Here is a 19002-nt window from a genome sequence, read left to right as displayed (position 1 = left end):
ATTAACCCCATGGTTTTCCAAACTCAGTAAATCATGGCTCCACAAAGCCTCCCTCTAGGATCTCTGTGCCTCTGTCCCTGTTCGCTAGCCCTCAGGTTCAAGCTTTCTGGAATGCATACCAGGTCTGGGGATTGCTGGAGGAGTGGAAGCAGAATCTTTGCCTGCATGGACTCCCCTGCAGGTACAGGCAGATAGAAAGAAGGGACCCTGGCTCACCCACACTGGCCACCACAGGACTTCCATGGAGTCGGGAGAGGTCAGAGCCTAGAAACTGAGCTCCATTTCACCCACTGCTCCAGCTCAGCAGGTAGACCACATTCAGGCCTGAAGCCTCATCCCTTCACAGGACCACACCTGCTGCAGCATCCTGACCTGCCATCTATGCCAGCCATGCCCCTGCCACACAGCCACGACCCTGAAACCACTCCACCTGAAGTGAATTCACCACAGTCAAATTTGTCAATGAAGCTTGGTTCATCTGGGGTTCTACTGGAATTCAGGGAAGGGGTGGGGCATCACCCTCAATTAAACCTCACACCTGGAGGATCCATTTCTCCAGATTCCAATATCTCAGCCATCACCAGGAGTGAGGGTTTTTTCCTCACCAAGAGCTTGGGAATCAAATAAATAACTTCAAATTCATTTCTGCTGTACTGATTCATTAAGTAATTCATGGAGAAGTGAGAATTAAGATTTACAATAGTGTCTAGAGTTCCTGCTTGGAATTCCTCTTCATGATAGGCTTTAAACTGTGATGAAATAAACTCTTTGCTCCCTTCCTTGCTTTTGGTGAGTATATTCTCATAACAGCAGAGTAGCAAATTAATGTATGTATATGGACTTTGGTGTGTTCTTTTGTTTGTTGTTGTGAAGCAGGGACTGGATATGGACTCCTGCCTGGTTGAGAACTCCAGTCCTACAAGCATCTCCAGTTCCAAGGTTCCAGGCTACTGCAACTATAATGCATGTGTCTCTAAAAATATGATTTGTTCACAATATAAGCACTGTGAGATGTTTCAATTAATTAGTATTTGAAGTTGTACTACTGAGCTATAGTTACAAAAACAGCAGAAGTGGCAGAAAAAGAGAGACTGTGATGAATGGCATGGAATTGAAGACTCAGACATAAATCCACACACCTATGAACTCCTACAAGCAGCCCAAAACACATAGTGTAAAAATGACAGTATCTTCAACAAACTGTGCTGGTCAAACTTATTTCATGCCTGTAGAAGAATCCAAACTGATCCACGCTTATCACACAGCACAAGAGTCACTCCAAATGGATCAAAGGGGTCAATATAAAAACATACAAATACCCTGATAGATGAGAAAATATAACCTTGAGCTGTGTGATGCAGAAAAACTCTCTGAACAGAAAAACATTAGTACACACTCTATAAATAAATAAATAAATAAATAAATAAATAAATAAATAAATAAATAAATAAATAAAAAGATTGGACCTCATAAAACTGTAAGGCTTCTGCAAAGCAAAGGACAACATCATTAAGACAAAGTAACAGCCTATAGAATGAGACAAGTTTCTTTTTATCAATTACACACCTGTTACGGGGATAATATCCAAAACATGTAAGAAAAACTAAAAACTAGTGATCAGATAAACAAATAATCCACCCGAAAAATTGGTTAGAGGTCTAAATAGAAGTTTCCACAGAGAAACTCAAGTGGCTGAGAAACACTTAAAAAACTATTCAACATCCTTAGTTATCAAGGACATGCCAATTCAAACAATTTACAGATTTCATCTTACATCATCACAATGACTTAGGTCAATAAAACAAGTGACAGCTCCTGCTGGCAAGGATGTGGAGCAAGGGGAACATCCTCCATTGCTGGGAGGAGTGTAAATTTGTCCGGGCACTATGGACTCCAGTATGGAAGGTTCTCAGGAAGATGTTGAGCTAATATAATTAACTCAAGATCCAGCTATACCAATCTTGGGAATATACCCACAAATTGTCACATCGCACTAAAGAGATGCTTGGTGAACCATGTTTATCCAGGTAGACTGTGTCTTCTTCATCCTCTGTGGAAGTCTTACTTTCTTTGTCCTGAAAGAGACACAAATAGGTTAGAGAGAGTCTAACATCACAGGACCTTCCTGGACAAAGTAGGGAAGAGAATCCCTGATGCCTGCTGCGTGGCTGCACTGAGAGGTTAGAGGCACCATGTTGGAACACCAAGGGCTCTCATGATGGTGACTACAGAGCCAAAGTAAGCAGAGATGAGACACAAAGGCAGGAGAAGTTTTCCTAATTGCAGCGGGTAAGGAGAGCCTGGGAATTGAGTGGAGGACAGTGTCTTCCTGGAACATAGAAACTATGGGGATTTTATACAGGGGCATCTACATATTTTGAGATGTGAGTCAATTCTTGAAGATGCTCATTGAGGGACTATATGACACTTTTAAAAGTTCAAGGTCATGTATCTCATGCTTTTTAGTGTTAAATAAGAGAGGGCTATGGGAGAGAAATAACCACTTTGACTGTATCAGTCATGACACCTAAAATGTAACTTGACACTGCCTGACTAGAGACACATGCTTAAGATCACACTGATGCTACTTGGAGAGGTCAAAGACATGAAAGAAGAATATCAAGATTACATATGCCATATGAAGGACTGGACAACTCTGCTGATGTTCATGCCATTATTTCCTCCCCTTGTGTTGACTTGTGTTTCTATAAATCTGAAGTTAAATAATCCCTGCCTCCTGTAAGTAGATCTTTGCTAACTATTAGACCACACATGAGAAAAATTAGTAGTAGAGTGGCTGGATACAAGAATGTGAGAGAAAAAAAATTAAAAATCACTATGTATTTTGCCAAGCCTTGATTGGACCATTGCCTGTGACATCACATGGAGTCCAACTGATGTAAGCTAGATATCAGCCAATAAAAGGGCGCCACCTAGGGCTGGGTTTTGTGTTTGTACTTCAGAGAAGCAGTTGGTTCTCTGAGGAGCAGTTGGATTCAGTTGTATCTGCTAGATTTGGACTTTTCAAAACCTGTAGGATTCTCAACTTAGTGAGTACATTTCCCAAGTTTTCAGTTTTTGTTTATACCTATTTGTATTTGTTCATTGCTTTCTTGACACCATTGTTTTGAGTTTTGATTTTTGCCTGTAAGTTCTTTTTCCTCATTTCACCTCATTTTCCTTTTATCAACTTCTTTCGTCATTTTTGCCTTTATTCTTGTGTAATTTATACACAGAGTGGTATATAGTACCTCTATGGCACGAGGAATTTGATCAAGACTTCCCAATCTGACTATGTTGCATATGTTGATCGTATTTACATGATCTATTTCATTCACCCACACATTGACTCTAACAAGTACTTCCTAATGATCTAAGGTTCTTCCTTCTGTATGTTTAGGACCCCTAGGAAACAAAATGTGACACTTGTGTTTGTGGAACTGGAATATTTCAAGTAACACTTTGACTTGTTGCAAATGTGTTTCTGAAAAAGGCATTTCATTTTTTTTTGATGTCTTATTATAGGACTTACCTCAATGTTGTGTGTGTTCTCTGCTTTGTGTCAATTTGTATGTGTGTATGATTCCCCCTTGTTCTGCCTGGCAAGTGGTGGGATTAAAGGCATGTGCCACAACCACCTAGCTGTATTTTCTACATTTCATGAGAGGAGGGATGGAATTGCCAGAGCTTAGAGAAGGACAGTGATGCTAGGACAGATCTTCCTTTCAGACAAAAGTTCATTAGTAACGATGGACTAGACACTCATTGGGTGTCTGAAGGGGTTTTATTCCCACCAGACAAAGTATGTCTCCATGAACTTCATGGTTTCTGAGGGGAAAGGAATTGCTTCAATAGCAAGCAGCAGGCTTGGTTAACATGAGAACTATGCTACATGACAGAGCATGCGTCTTGAAATTAGGCTACTTGGGAAACTCATGGATTGTATTCATGGTGTGGGTGGGAGAGATATGGTCAATGTATGACTTTGTGACAGCAATGTATGTTTGCCTCTTCTGTCAAAATAACAAGAGTGGGGTGGGGAGGGATAGCAGCCCTCTCTGCTAAGGGCATTTGTGCTTGGGTTCAAGAACGTGAACAGAAAAAAAAACCGATTTAATAATTAATGTAATAATGTAAAGGAAGAATAATTTAAAAAATCACATTGGTTTTTGCTGAGCCTGATTGGTCCATTGCATGTGACATCACACGGATTCCTTGTGAGGTATGCTAGATACTAGCCAATCAAAAGGCACTGCCTGAGACTGTGTTTGTCTGTACTTCAGAGAAGCAGTTGGTTGGTGGGAGAGCAGTTGGACTCAGTTGTTTCTCATATACTTGACTTTTTCTCTGACCTGTTGGATCTGGACATAGTGAGTTTAATTCCCAAGTTCTCAGTTTGGGCTTTTGGCAATTGGCATTTATTTCTTTCTTTATGTACATTATTGGTTTGGGTACTAATTTTTCCCTGTAATTCCTCTTTCTTCATTTCAAGCTATTTTCCTTTTATCAATGTCTTTGTCGTTTTTGGCTGTGTTCTTGTGTATTTTACAAGTTTAGTGTTATATATTAAATGCATAGGATGAGGAACTTGATCATTATTTTGATATTTGTCTGTACAGTACTTTGGTCATATTTATCTGCTATATTTCACTTCCCAACCCATTGAATTGGGACCATATACACAGGCTGTCCCCCTGCCTGCTCATGACCTGTAGTGAACAAAATGTGACACTTGTGTTTGTGGAATTTGCTGTTTGTAGTAACGCTTTCACTAATTCCAGGTTTCTTCCTGAATTAGGCATTCCATTCCACTGATGTCTGATTTAGGACTTACCTCAGTGTGTTGTGTATGCTGTGTTCTTTTGTTGTTGATGAACCTTGAGTGTTTCTGCTTAAAGACATCTTGATCATGAAGTCTGGTCTTTTGAATGTGGTATTGAATTTGATGTGAGCCATTAATTACTCTCATTCAGGATTTTCCAATCTGTCACTCAAGGATATTGCCTGATACTAGGATCTTTTTTAAATGTCTTAAATGGTTTGGCAATTAGGGTCATAATTCTTTTATGAAATGCGCTTGAAAAAAGTGTGCCTTCCCTCAGTTATATGGTCTACTGAAATACTTGTGGATCAGTGCTGCTAGTTGTTGAGATTGGACAAGTTGATTTCCAGTTTGCTGGTTTTGGCTCCTGGGATTTAGACTTGCTGTTTCATATTTATATTTCTGTTTTTACAGTTTTTCTTTATATTTATTTTTCTTCGTACAGTATATCCTGACTGCATCCTCACCTCCCTCCACTGCTCCCAGTTGCCCCTCACCTCCTCTCTCCACCAGATCCACTGTGCTCTGTGTCCCTTTAGAAAAGGGCAGGCTCCAAGGGATAGCAACTGAACACGGAAAGACAAGATGTAATAAGATTATATTAAAATATTTGTTTTTGTTCTAGAAACAATTTGTGCTTAAATTATCAGTTCCCTCATTAAATGCTACTCAATTTTCATTTTTGAAAATTCAATCTTTTATTTCCATATGTTTTTTCTCTCAAGTATAGAAAACATTTTCAAAATTACTGGACTAAATTTGAATATTTTTCCCATTTTTCTTTATTAAGAAATTTTCTACTCACTCTACATACTATCCACAGATCCCATCTCCTTACCTCTTCCCACCCCCCTGCCCTCTATCACAAGCCACCACACATCACCACATCCCGCAAATCAAGGTCTCCCATGAGGAATTAGCAGAGCCCATCACACTGAGCCCAGGCAGGTCCAAGCCCCTTCCAACTGCACCAAGGCTGCCCAAGGCGTCACGCCACAGACACCAGATTCCCAATGGCCTGCCCATTCACCAGGGATGGATGCTGATCCCCCTGCCTGGGTGCCTCCCAAACAGTTTGAACCAACCTACCATTTTCCATATCCAGAGGGCCTAGTCCAGTCCCATGGGAGCTCCAAAGCCACTAGTATACAGATCATGTGCTTCCTCTAGTGTGACCGGTCATCTCTGAATGTCTTTCCATCATGATGTGGATGTCCCCCTCCTGCAGAATCCCTCCTCTCTCTCATCGATTGGATTCCCGGAGCTCAGCCTGGTGCCTTGCCGAGGATCTCAGCATCTACCTCCATCTGTCACTGGACAGAGGCTCTATGATGAAACTTAGGGTATTTACTAGACCAGTCGCCAGAGTAGACCAGTCCAGGCACCCTCTGGACCACTGCCAGCAGTCCAAGGTGGGGTATCCTTGTGGATTCCTGAGAGCCTCCCCAGGACCCTGCTTTTTTCTATTCCCATGATGTCCTCACCTATCATGGTATCTCCCTCCCTGTCCTCCCACTCTGTCCCTGTTGTGGCTTGACCCTCCCATTTCCTTATGTTCTCATCCACAACACTTTGCCCTCTACCACCACCAACCCCTCCCCCCCCCCAACACCCAGACCTCTCATATAGATCTCATCCACTGCTCCTTCGCTGTGTCATCCATGTCTCTCACTAAGGGTCTTTTCTTGTTAGATAGCCTCTCTGGAGCTGTGGGTTGCAGTCTGTCCATCCCTTCCCTCACATCTAGTATCTACTTAGGAGTGAGTACATACTATGTTTATCCTTCTAAGTCTGGGTACCTCACTCAGGATGATATTTTCTAGTTCTACCCATTTGTCTGCAGACTTATGATGTCATTGTTTTTCTCTGCTGGGTATCCTAGGCTTTTTGTTTTTCCATGTAAAGTTAAGTATTGTTATTTCCACGTCTGTGAAGAATTGTGTTGGGATTTTGATGGGGATTGCATGGAATCTGCAGATTGCTTTTGGTAAGATTGCCATTTTTACTTTGTTAATTCTACTTATCCATGAGCATGGGAGATCTTTGCATTTTCTGATATCTTCTTCAATTTCTTTCTTCAGAGACTTAAATTTTTTAACATTACAGATCTTTCCCTTGCTTAGTTAGAGTTAGCCCAAGGTATTTTATATCATTTGTGGCTATTGTAAAGGGTGATGTTTCTCTGATTTTTTCTCAGCCCATTTATCATTTGTATATAGGAGGGCTACCAATTTTTTTGAGTTAATCTTGTATCCTGCCACCTTACTGAAGCAGTTTATCAGCTGTAGGAGTTCCCTGGTAGAATTTTTGGGGTCCCTTATGTATACTATAATATAGTCTTCAAGTAGTAAAAGTCTGACTTATTCCTTTCCAATTTGTATCCCCTTGACCTCCTTTTGTTATCTCATTGCTCTAGCTAGAACTTCAAATACTATGTTGAATAAGTATGGGGAGAGTGGACAGCCTTGTCTTGTTCCCGATTTTAGTGGAATCGCTTTGAGTTTTCTCTCCATTTAACTTGATGTTGGATATTGGCTTGCTGTAAATTTCCTTTATCATGTTTAGGTATGTTCCTTGTATTCCTGATCTCTCTAGAACCTTTATCATGAAGGGGTGTTGCATTTTGTCAAAGGACTTTTCAGCATGATCATGTGGTTTTTTTCTTTCAATTTGTTTATATGGTGTATTACCTTGACAGATTTTCATATGTTGAACTATCCTTGCATCCCTGGGATGAAGCCTAGTTGGTCATGGTGGATAATTTTTTTGATGTGTTCCTGGATTCGGTTAGCCAGTATTTTATTGAGTATTTTTGCATCAATGTTCATGAGGGAGATTGGTCTGTAATTCTCTTTCTTTGTTGCATCTTTCTTTGGTTCGGATATCAGGGTAACAGTAGCCAAATAAAAAGAATTTGGTAATGTTCCTTCTGTTTCTATTGTGTGGAACAATTTGAAGAGTATTGGTATTATCTCTTCTTTGAAAGTCCGGTAGAATTCTGTGCTGAAGCCATCTGGTCTGGGCTTTTTTTTTGGTTGGGAGACTTTTAATGACCATTTCTATTTCCTTAGGGGTTATTGGTCTATTTAAATAGTTTATCTGGTCTTGATTTAACTTTGGTATGGGGTATCTATCCAGAAAATCATCCATTTATTTCAGATTTTCCATTTTTGTGGAGTACAGGTTTTTGAAGTATGATCTGCTGATTCTCTGAATTTCCTCCTTGTCTGTTGTTTTGTCTCCCTTTTTATTTCTCATTTTGTTAATTTGGAATGTCTGTCTTCCAGCTTTTTGGTTAATTTGGGTAAGGGCATGTCTATCTTGTTGATTTTCTCAAAGAACCAACTCTTTGTTTCATTGATTCTTTGTATTGTTCTGTTTGCTTCTATTTTCGTTGATTTCAGCCCTCAATTTGATTATTTCCTGATGTCTGTTTCTCCTGGGTGAATTTGCTTTTTCTTGTTCTAGAGCTTTCAGGTGTGCTGTAAAATCACTAGTATGAGATTTCTCCAACTTCTTTATATGGGCTGTATTCTTTATTGCTATGAATTTTCCTCTTAGCACTGCTTTCATAGTGTCTCATAAGTTTGGGAATGTTATACATTTGTTTTCATTGAATTCTCGGAACACTTTAATTTCTATCTTTATTTCTTCCTTGATCCATTGGTGATTCAATTGGGCATTATTCAGTTTCCATGAAATTGTGGGCTTTCTGTAATTTTTGTTGTTGTTGAAATCTAACTTTAAGCCATGGTGGTCTGATAAGATGCAGGAGGCTATTTCAAAATTTTTGTATCTGTTGAGATTTTCTTTGTGACCAAGCATGTGGTCGATTTTGGAGAAGGTTCCATGGGGTGCTGAAAAGAAGCTATATTCTTTTTTGTTAGGGTGGAATATTCTGTCTCTATCTCTTAAGTCCATTTGAGTCAAAATGTCTTTTAGTTCCCTTATTTCTCTGTTAAGTTTCTGTCTGATAGACCTGTCCATTGGTGAGTGTGGGGTGTTGAAGTCTCACACTACTAGTGTATGGGGTTTGATATGTGATTTAAGCTTTAGTAATGTTTCTTTTATGAATGTAGGTGCCCTTGTATTTGGGGCATAAATATTCAGAATTGAGACTTCATCTTGTTGGATTTTGCCTGTGATAAATATGTAATATTCTTCTTGATCTCTTTCAATTGATTTTAGTTTGAAGTCTATTTTATTAGATATTAGGGTAGCTACACCAGGTTGCTTCTTAAGTTCATTTGATTGGAAAGTCTTTTCCCAGCCTTTTATTCTGAGGTAGAGTCTGTCTTTGAAGTTGAGGTGTGTTTCATTTTGCAGCAAATGGATGTATTTTGTTTTCATATCCATTCTGTTTGCCTGTGTCTTTTTATAGGTGAATTGAGACCATTGATTATTAATAGATATTAATGACCAGTTATTGCTAATCCTGTTAGTTTTTGGTGGTATTGTTGTATGTTTCTTTTCTTTGGTATTTGTTGGTGTGGCACTATCTATTGCCTGAATTTTCATGGCTGTATCTAACTACCTTAGGTTGGATTTTTCCTTCATTTGCGTTGTATAGGGCTGGATTTGTGGATAGATATTGTTTAAATCTGATTTTTTTTCGACCACCAATGGTACTTTATTCTGGAAATTTCTATGTATTACATAGGTATTAACATCCTTCCTCTCAGCCCCATACCCCCTGCACATACAGAAAGATTAAAAAAAAGATGTCCTGTATGAAATCTTCTTACCTAAAGCCCTGAAGAGTGTCCCTGCGTGTGAGTGAGACTCTGGAAGGACTGGCCTTGTGCTCAGGACTGCCAGTCCTTCCCTGGGGCAAATGGTCAGCACTCCTTCTTCCTCTTCGAGATCCATTTCTCAATCATTACACATTAGCATTCCCCACTTGACACCTCCTTAGCAACTTGATTGCTAGATACATTTTTCATTTGGCAAAAATTCAATATGGCTTTGCGTGGGATGTTTAGTGTCAGAAGCGGCGGTGTTGATGCTCAGGCTCTGCGGGGAAAACAGAGAGCATGTGTATTCCTGGAAGAGCACAGGTTGGAGGCTGAAAGGGCTGTGCAGTTACCGCCTCATCAACACCGCCTGCTTCTCAATCTGTGACATTGGCCGGAATACAAAAGCCCCCAAGGACGACCCTCTGCCTGCTTCTATTCCGGAGTGTTGGAGTAGGTATGCATGACACCGACACAAGGCACACTATGGCATCGGAAGATGGCTCCCTGGGACCATCTTCGAAGACCTGGGTGTGCCCGAGACAGCATCCCTCTACCCAGAAGGGTATGCCTTAAGGAACTTCACGTCATCCACAGGACGGTCCTGGGAGTTTGTCTCCACCATGCCCACTCGATTCACCATCCCTATGCTCTGGCACACGCGGCCAAAGATGGTGTGTTTGCCGTCCAGGCACTGGGTGGGAGCGAGGGTCACGAAGAACTGGCTGCCATTGGTGTCTAGTCCTGCATTGGCCATCGCAAGGATCCCAGCCCCAGTGAACTTCAGGTCTGGGTGAAGTTCGTCCTCAAACTGTTTGCCGTAGATAGATGAGCCGCCTCGACCTGTCCCTGTCGGGTCACTGCCCTGGATCATGAAGTCCTTGATGATCCTGTGGAATTTGGTGCCATTGTAGTAGCCTCAGTGAGCCAGCTCTGCAAAGTTCTTGCAGGTCTTAGGCGCATGCTTCCAGTACAGCTCCAACACAATGACCCCCATGCTAGTCTCCAGGTAGACGTTGGGCGGCTGCCAGGTGTCAGGGGGGATCGCCGCCATGCTGAGCGAAAGTAGCCTAAATCTGGTTTTATCATGGAATATTTTTTTCCATTCTTTTTTTTTGTTTGTTTTACAACACCATTCAGTTCAACATAATAGCCACAGATTCCTCTATTCTCCCCTTCTCGCCCCCCTCCCTCTCCCCCCAGCCCACCCCCCATTCCCACCTCCTCCAGATCAAGGTCTCCCCCGAGGACCGGGATCGACCTGGTAGACTCAGTCCAGGCAGGTCCATTGCCCCCCTCTCCCAGACCGAGCCAAGTGTCCCTGCATAAGTCCCAGGATTCAAACAGCCAACTCATGCAATGAGCCCAGGACCCGGCACCAACGCACAGCTGCCTCCCAAACAGATCAAGCCAAATGACTGTCTCACCCATTCAGGGGGCCTGATCCAGTTGGGGGCCCCTCAGCCTTTGGTTCATAGATCCTGTGCTTCCATTCATTTGGTTATTTGTCCCTGTGCTTTATCCAACCTTGGCTTCAACAATCCTCGCTCATATAAACACTCTTCTTTCTCACTAATTAGACTCCCAGTGCTCCACCAGGGGCCCAGCCATGGATGTCTGCATCCAGATTCCTCAGACCTTGGATGGGGTTTATGGCACAACTATCAGGGTGTCTGGTCATCCCATCACCAGAGTAGGTCCGTTCCTGACGTCTCTCGACCACTGCCAGCAGTCTTTTGTGGGGGTATCTTTGTGGATCTCCGTGGGCCTCCCTAGCTCTCTGCTTCCTCCCCTTCTCATGTGGTCTTCATTTACCATGGTCTCCTATTCCTTGTTCTCCCTCTCTTTTCTTGATCCAGCTGGGATCTCCCACTCTCTTTCCCTCGACCGTCGCCCTTCATTGTTCCCACTCATGACCAGGCTGTTCATGTAGATCTTGTCCATTTCTCCGTGTCTCTTTTGGGGGTCCCGTTTTCCAGGTAGTCTCACTGGTGATGTGAGTAGCAGTCCAGTCATCCTTGTTCCACATCTAGCATCTTCCTATGAGTGAGTACATACCATATTTGTCTTTCTGAGTCTGGGTTACCTCACTCAGGATGATTTTTTCTAGATCCATCCATTTGCCTGCAAACTGTATGATGTCATTGTTTTTCTCTGCTGAGTAGTATTCCATTGTGTATATGTGCCACAATTTATTTATCCATTCTTCAGTTGAAGGGCATCTAGGTTGTTTCCAGGTTTTGGCTATTACAAACAATGCTGATATGAACATAGCTGAGCAAGTGCTCTTGTGGTATGATTGAGCATTTCTTGGGTATATGCCCAAGAGTGGTATAGCTGGATCTTGGGGGAGATTGATTCCCAATTTTCTAAGAAAGCGCCATATTGATTTCCAAAGTGGTTGTACAAGTTTGCATTCCCACCAGCAGTGGAGGACACTTTATGCTGGAGAGGATGTGGAACTAGGGGAATTATCATGGAATATTTTGTTTACTCCGTCTATGTTGATTGAGCATTTTGCTGGGTATAATAATCTGGGTTGGCATCCATGGTCTCTTAGTGTCTGCATAACGTCGGTCCAGGACCTTCTGGCTTTTCTCTATCGTATCTTCAACGCCAGAGATCCGCTCTTCTGTATCTTGTAATCTGTTGCTTATGCTTGCATCTGTAGTTCCTATTCATTTACTCAGATTTTCCACTTCCAGCAGTCCTTAGATTTGTGTCTTCTTTGTTGTCTTCAGTTTTCAAATCTTGAACTGTTTCCCTCACTTGCTTAATTGCTCTCTCTTGGCTTTCTTTAAGGGATTTACTGATGTCTCCCATTGTTTAGTTTGACTTTTCCTCGACTTCTTTAAGGGAAATTTTCATTTCCTCTTTTAAGATCTCGAATATCTTCTTAAAGTCACTTTTATGGTAGATATCTTGTGTTTCTTCTGTGTTGGGATGTTCAGGTCTTGCTGGTGTAGGTTCTGATGGAGCCATATTGGTTTTTATGTTGTTGACTGTATTTTTGCACTGGCGTCTACCCATCTCTTTCTCCACTTGGTGCAAGTGGTGTCTGTGTCTGAGGGAGCCTCTCTTGGTTTGATCGATACTCTTGGTCCAGTGGGAGCTCTTGGTCTAGTCGGTGCTGATGGACTCTTTGTCTCAGGGAGCAGATCTTAGTTCAATTGGCCCTCCTGCACTTTATTAGTCCAATGGGGTGCTGGCTGGCTCTGTCCTAAATACAGGTTTAAAACATATAATATATATTATGTGTAGTAATATGTATATATATACATATTATATATATTATGTGTAGTAATATGTATATATACATATTATATATACATATATAACACATTACAATATTTATAATTGTGTATATTATAATATATGCTTATTATAATGTATAATCCCACTAGTTAAGACTTAGAATATATTATACTATATAGCATAATCATAATTTAATAATCACAACTCTACAGTAAGTATAATACATTACACTATACTCACATTCCCATAAGGGTTTGCATGATACATTTCCATACATGCTTATACTGTACTTGATCATATTCCCCTGCACTACATCAGTTCCCGACCATGACTTTGTGACTGATACTGTGACTTTCACACAAGCCTAGTCCTCTCCTTCCTCATGACCAGGACAGACAGGGTAGATCCTTGTTCTGTTTGTGGAGCTGCTTTGTTTCCTGTAGAACTCTATCTAGTTAAGCTACTTTCCTTAGACCACAACAGTTCTCTGGTCTCTGTGCTGAGCATGGATTCTTACCACAGTCTCCTTATGTGCTATGCTGTTGTCCCATTTGTTACAAATGTTACTTCTGCCATTCTGACCATGAACTAAGGGCTCTTTAGTGTGCTGCTGAGATGGAGGTGAAGGATCAAGACTCTGGTTCATGATCTTCACATCTGTGTTCATCAAGGAGAGGAGCTCACACATGCTCCATTCCTTGAGCTTACTTGGTGGTGGGATCAGGCTAACACTGGCACAGGGATGAGTTTGAATGCCTGCCTTTGCCTTCTCTTTTGGGAAGTATTTTGTATAACCCTGCTCTTCATTCTTCTGGAAAGCTTTGAATGATTCAGGGGTCCATGAGATCTGGGCTCCGCCTTGTTTGGAGCTTTTCTGCTGCAAGTCCTAGTGACTTACGTGTTCAAGGGTTTTTGTTTTATCTTAATTCAATATTCACCCATATCTAAGAATTCCTTTCATAGTCTCTATTTTCATGTGGTATAAAAACAGTAACATCCATGGAAGACCCTCTGGACTGTAGTTGTATCAGTTACAACATCAGTTTTTCTATAGTGGAATTTGTATCTCATCTCTCTCTATCAGCTTGGTTGAGGGGTTTGCATTGTGGCACATCCTTGGAGAGAAGCAGCTTATTCTCTCAGGGATCTCTAGAATTTCCTCACATGCCAACTTTACTTATACCAACTCAAACCTTTCCTTGGATTCCTCATCCGCTGCTTTGACTTTGGGTTCTTCTAGAGTTTTTATATCCTTGAAGAACATCATTACATTGTTTGGGATGTCTCAGATTTCATGACAGAGAATTCCAATCTCCAGCCTTCCCTCCTTAAACTGCATTCATGTTTTTCTTTTAGCATTTTGTGGGTCTGAAATTTCCCACAGGATAAAGTGGTTGAAACTGAGCAGAACACCATGGACAGCCACATGGAAGAGGACATTCTTGAAAAGGATTTCAGGATGCTGATATCTCTAGGCTGTGGTTCCTTCGGGGAGGTGAAGCTGGCCTGCCACCTTCCCACACATACACGAGTGGCTGTCAAGGTCCTTGAGAAAAATACCAACAGTGTGGCTGACATCAGTACTGAAGTGAACATCCTTCAGTCTCTGGAACATAGGAACATCGTTCGATTTTTTCACATGATCGACACACTGTCAACCACTTATGTGATTATGGAATATGTGGCAGGAGAAGATCTGGAGTGCTGCCTCAGGGCACTGGGCTGTCTACAGGAGGAGGAGGCTAGAGGGATATTCCGGCAGGTGGTGTCAGCTGTTCACTTCCTCCACCAGAGACACATCGCACACCGTGATATCAAATTAGAAAACATCCTAGTCGATGCAGCAGGAAATGCAAAGCTTTGTGACTTTGGTTTGGCAATTGAAATCACAGAGGGGCAGAAGTTGGAGGAGCCTTGTGGCTCCTTGCTCTATTGGGCTCCAGAGATCTTGGCAAGAAAGCCCTATGATGGACTGGCAGGTGATATGTGGAGCTTGGGTATCCTCCTATATGTCCTGGTCACAGGGCACTTTCCATACATGGAAGAAACCCTTGAAAGTATGCACAGGGTCATCATCACCACAATGTGTCCCATTCCACACCATCTGTCCAAACCCTGTCACTTCATCATTGCCCGACTACTCATGGTCACCACCTGGTACCGATTCACAATCTCTCAGCTTGTGGAACGACCATGGCTGGGCCCCATTCAACAATATGTTCCACCTGCCACCAAAGAAATCCTGCCCAAGGTCGTGGAGGTTATGTGCACCATCGGCTATACCTGTGAGGAGATTGTGTCATCCCTAACTCACAGGCGAGAAGATAATCATGTAACGGCCACATGCAACATTCTCAAACACCACCTGAGTTGTGGGGACAGCCATCTTCAAGATCAGATGCCCTGGCTAACTCGCAGCCCTGCTGGTCCTGTTCGCCTCCCACTCCCCTTGAAGAGAGCCAGTGAACCAGCGTTTACAACCACAACAAAAGCTGGGAAGAGTCACTCTAAGGTAGAGGGTGTGGAAGAAAGAGACAAAACATGCAGAAGCTACACCATGCCTCAGAGACTCTCCTTCCTGGAGGCGCTGCCCTGTTCAGACAACACAGTCCCAGAGAGAGATGATCTTGTGGCTGGCGTCATCAACACTGCTGCAGAGGACACTGCAGTCAACAGAAATGCTGCTGACCCCCTGCCCGGGAATGTCTCCTCCCCTGAATCAGTCTTGGATACAACACCCACAGGAAGTCTGAACCTGGGCTTCTCTGAAGAAGATGCATCCCAGGAGCCAGACATTCCCAGTGACCAGCCCCAGGTGGCACAAACGAAATCTGGATCCAGGCCATTCAGGGTCTGGAAAGTGGTGAAGAAGCGAATTTCCCATACACTGAGAGCACTGTGCTGCTGCTGCTGCTGCTGCCTGCCCACCTCAAGGTGAGCCCTGAACCATTGCATCAGGAGATGCAAGGAAAAGAGGGACAGGGGAGACCTACATGGAGAACAGTAGGTTGGGCCTCACAGATCAATTCCTACATTTTTTAAATATGCTATTTCAATATCTTTTTTAAATGAAAAGCTGTACCCACTCAGAGGGCACAGCAATTCAGATATGTGGTACATTAGATGGCAATTTGCACAGCATCCTGTTCATGTAAAGTTCTGGAAGGTTGAGGCAAAAGCAGATAGCATAGCATGGGGACCACAGGGTGGGAAGGAAGGCAGGAGAGTTTGTCTAAGGGCTTAAAGGTTCAGAATGAAGGAATCAGGATGAGAAATATGGCACAGAACTTTTATCTAGCAAAGTCACTAACAGAGGTGCTTTCATATTTCTCTCTGCTTTGAAGTGTGGAAACTGAAATGGCCCAGTAGAATTCCAGCCCTGGTGAGGAGCCACAGAAGGGATCCAAGACAGATCGCCAGAGCGCCAGCTCCCTTCAACACACGGCAACAGGCTCCTGCATTGATCCCCCAGCTATTGGGTCTCAGCTGCCACTTTAGAACTCCTCCAGCTTACACCAGCTCCAGCACTATTGTTGGATGAAGAGGTGGTCGGAAGGCAATGTACGCAGTGACTCTACCTTCCTAGCTTTTGTTGTGCTCGTAGGACCACTCACACTGCATGGACAACAGCAGCCTCTACAACCAGGAAATGACTTCACATCAATCTCGGCTGCTCATCTTCTTGGTCACTTTAACCCCTCCAACTATTTCTCTGGCTACCTTTTGGAAAGAAGAGTAAGCCTTGTGTAAGTCCTGGAGAGTGGACATGGGTGAATGAGATAAAGGGGACTGTAGCTAGAGTTATTCTGCCTTTTCCACAGTCAGGACAAATCTTTGTCACCCACCAGTCCCACAGCCGCTCAGACCCAACCAAGTAAACACAGAGACTAATATTGCTTACAAACTGTATGGCCGTGGCAGGCTTCCTGCTAACTGTTCTTACATCTTAAATTAATCCATTTTTATAAATCTATACCTTGCCACATGGCTCGTGGCTTACCGTCATCCTCACATGCTGATTGTCATGTCGGTGGCTGGGAGAAACCCCCTTTCCTTCCTGTTCCCTTAATTCTCCCCTCTGTTAGTCCTGCCTATACTTCCTGCCTGGCCATTGGCCAATCAGTGTTTTATGTATTGACCAATCAGAGCAATTTCGCATACAGACAATCCCACAGCAGGGGACTAATTGGGAAACAGGATGGAGACCGGTACAGGGAAAATGAGAGGTGGTGTAGATTAAGGAATAGAGTCTGCCTTGAGGAACTTCCTGTCAAGAAAGGAACGTGAAGATGTGTGTGTTTCCCTGTGACAGGGGCCATGGACAAACTAGAGCAAGAAGAAACCTCCTCTGAAGTGCAGAGTGGGAGGGAGCTGGGAATAGCCCGCAATGAGGAGTAGAGGGCCTACTCCGATGGTTCCTGGCATGTAACAAGGCACACAAGTAGGATGCTGTCTTGAAAATAACATCCTGTTCTTTCCTACAGATCCGGGTGCAGCAGGAGAATGAAGCAGGACTATTGGTCAGTGGAGTCCCGTCCTCCTCAGTGCTGAGTAAGTCCTGTGGGTTAAATTCACTAAGACAGGCACTTTCCTTATTCTTTCGGGTTTTTTTTGAGAAAGTGAAATGGCCTATTTGAACAACAGTCTTGGTGTGGTTACATGCAACAGGAGGGATCCAGGCTGGAAATCTGTGTCATGTGTGATGATATGTTAGGGCTCCAGGCTCCAGTATCCATCCTCCAGGTTAGGATCTCCGCTGCCATCTCCGCATCCTTCACCTCACTGTTGCCCCTGCACTGTTGTTGATCATCCCTGAGAGTCAGGTGTAGCATCCACAAAGTGAATGTCTACATCCCTCATGGTTCCTGTGGGCCAGTGTTCCAAGGCATCTAAAAGGGCTGCCTCTGTCAATAGGACAGACTTGCACACAAGTCTCAGGCTTCCATCATCCTTGATCTCTTCATCACCTCCAAACTGCTTTCTGACTGTCTTTTAGAAGAACTACAGCAACTGTAAATCCACTAGGAGATGGGAGAATGGAGATAAGGGGAGGAGCAGGGGAAAGGAGGTGGTGAGCATGAAGAGCAAATGAGAGGACCTGTGGAGAGCGGCAGAATGTGTCTAGAGGAGATTACCTGAAATGAGTCATTAGAAAAGGGCGTTGTCCTGGGTAGGGGTCTTGAGGCAGTGAGACCAGGAACAAACGTCTCAAGCAGAGCAGAGTGAGACTCTGCTTTCATCCTTGGCACTCTATTCAGGCATGAGGAGGGAAGGCTCCGTTCTGATCCTTCTTAGCATAGGTCAAGGTAGAGAACTATGAGGCTGCTTTGGAAAAGGATTCCCATTCTGGTTTTCTGATGAAGGGTTCTGTTAGGGTGGCTCCATCATTCAGTGGGGTCCTCTTCTGGTCTTGTCTGACATGGCCTTTGGCAGATCTGATGGCATCATTGTCATTGTCTCCACAGCCTCCTTTACCCGGGCTTCCCATGTTACCTCCCACCTCCTAAGAATCTTGCATCATTTTCCCATGTTATGGAAGGATTTATACCTGATATTTGACCTTACACTAACAATGTTCTGCTCCAGCGTGGGAAGGTAAGTTGACATTGCCAGGCTTGATACTGAGTGCTGCCTTTACAAGGCCAGAGCCACGGGACTTCTCTATGACCAATGCCCACCTCTGGGGTCAGACTTACAAGGAAACCTTGATCATCATGGATCTCTTGATGACAGTCACTGATGCAGTGTGAAATAATGATCAGTGTAGTGTCTGAACTGATTTCCAGGACACCTTTCACTAGGGAGCAAATCACTGATTTGGCAAGAGAAAATGAACTAAACCGGGACTCCAGGGTACTAATCTGTGTGAATCATGAACTTGAAGGTAAGATTGAGTACAGTAAGTATCTGTTTGTGGTAGAAGATGAGTCTTTGACGCCTGGTCTTGATGTGCTGAAAACGATCCCATGAAGTGCCCTGTGCCAGGATCCATGACACACAGGAAAGTTATCATTGATTTGCTCAACTGAAGAGCAATGGGAGACTGAGAGACTGCAGAGGTGTGACAAGGGAGGAACCAGCTTCTCTGTTGTAGTTGGCCTCCAGCTCCATTCTGATCATCTGATCCTGGGCTGTTAACAAACACTGATGCATATTACAGACTTTGACCAGATCTTCCCAACAGGATTATAG

General features: G+C 43.2%; 1 protein-coding gene and 1 pseudogene across 2 annotated transcripts in view; one reads left to right on the top strand and one right to left on the bottom strand.

Moving 5' to 3' along the window:
* The first annotated feature begins 4260 nt into the window (after positions 1–4260).
* LOC143269943 (putative sperm motility kinase W) overlaps positions 4261–19002 on the top strand; it is a 34295-nt gene continuing 19553 nt past the window's right edge. For both annotated transcript variants that reach the window (XM_076557642.1, XM_076557641.1), the window contains exons 1-5: positions 4261–4370; positions 14167–15744; positions 16155–16556; positions 17295–17361; positions 18276–18405. In XM_076557642.1, the coding sequence (XP_076413757.1) occupies positions 14225–15744; positions 16155–16179 (1545 nt within the window). In that variant the 5' untranslated portion in view covers positions 4261–4370; positions 14167–14224 and the 3' untranslated portion in view covers positions 16180–16556; positions 17295–17361; positions 18276–18405. The remainder of the gene's footprint in view (positions 4371–14166; positions 15745–16154; positions 16557–17294; positions 17362–18275; positions 18406–19002) is intronic.
* LOC143270039 (peptidyl-prolyl cis-trans isomerase-like 1 pseudogene) lies at positions 9578–10620 on the bottom strand (annotated as a pseudogene).

The sequence above is a fragment of the Peromyscus maniculatus genome, chromosome 21, assembly GCF_049852395.1.
Source record: "Peromyscus maniculatus bairdii isolate BWxNUB_F1_BW_parent chromosome 21, HU_Pman_BW_mat_3.1, whole genome shotgun sequence".
Classification (NCBI taxonomy): Eukaryota; Metazoa; Chordata; class Mammalia; order Rodentia; family Cricetidae; genus Peromyscus; species Peromyscus maniculatus.
This window is presented reverse-complemented; position numbering and strand designations above follow the sequence as displayed.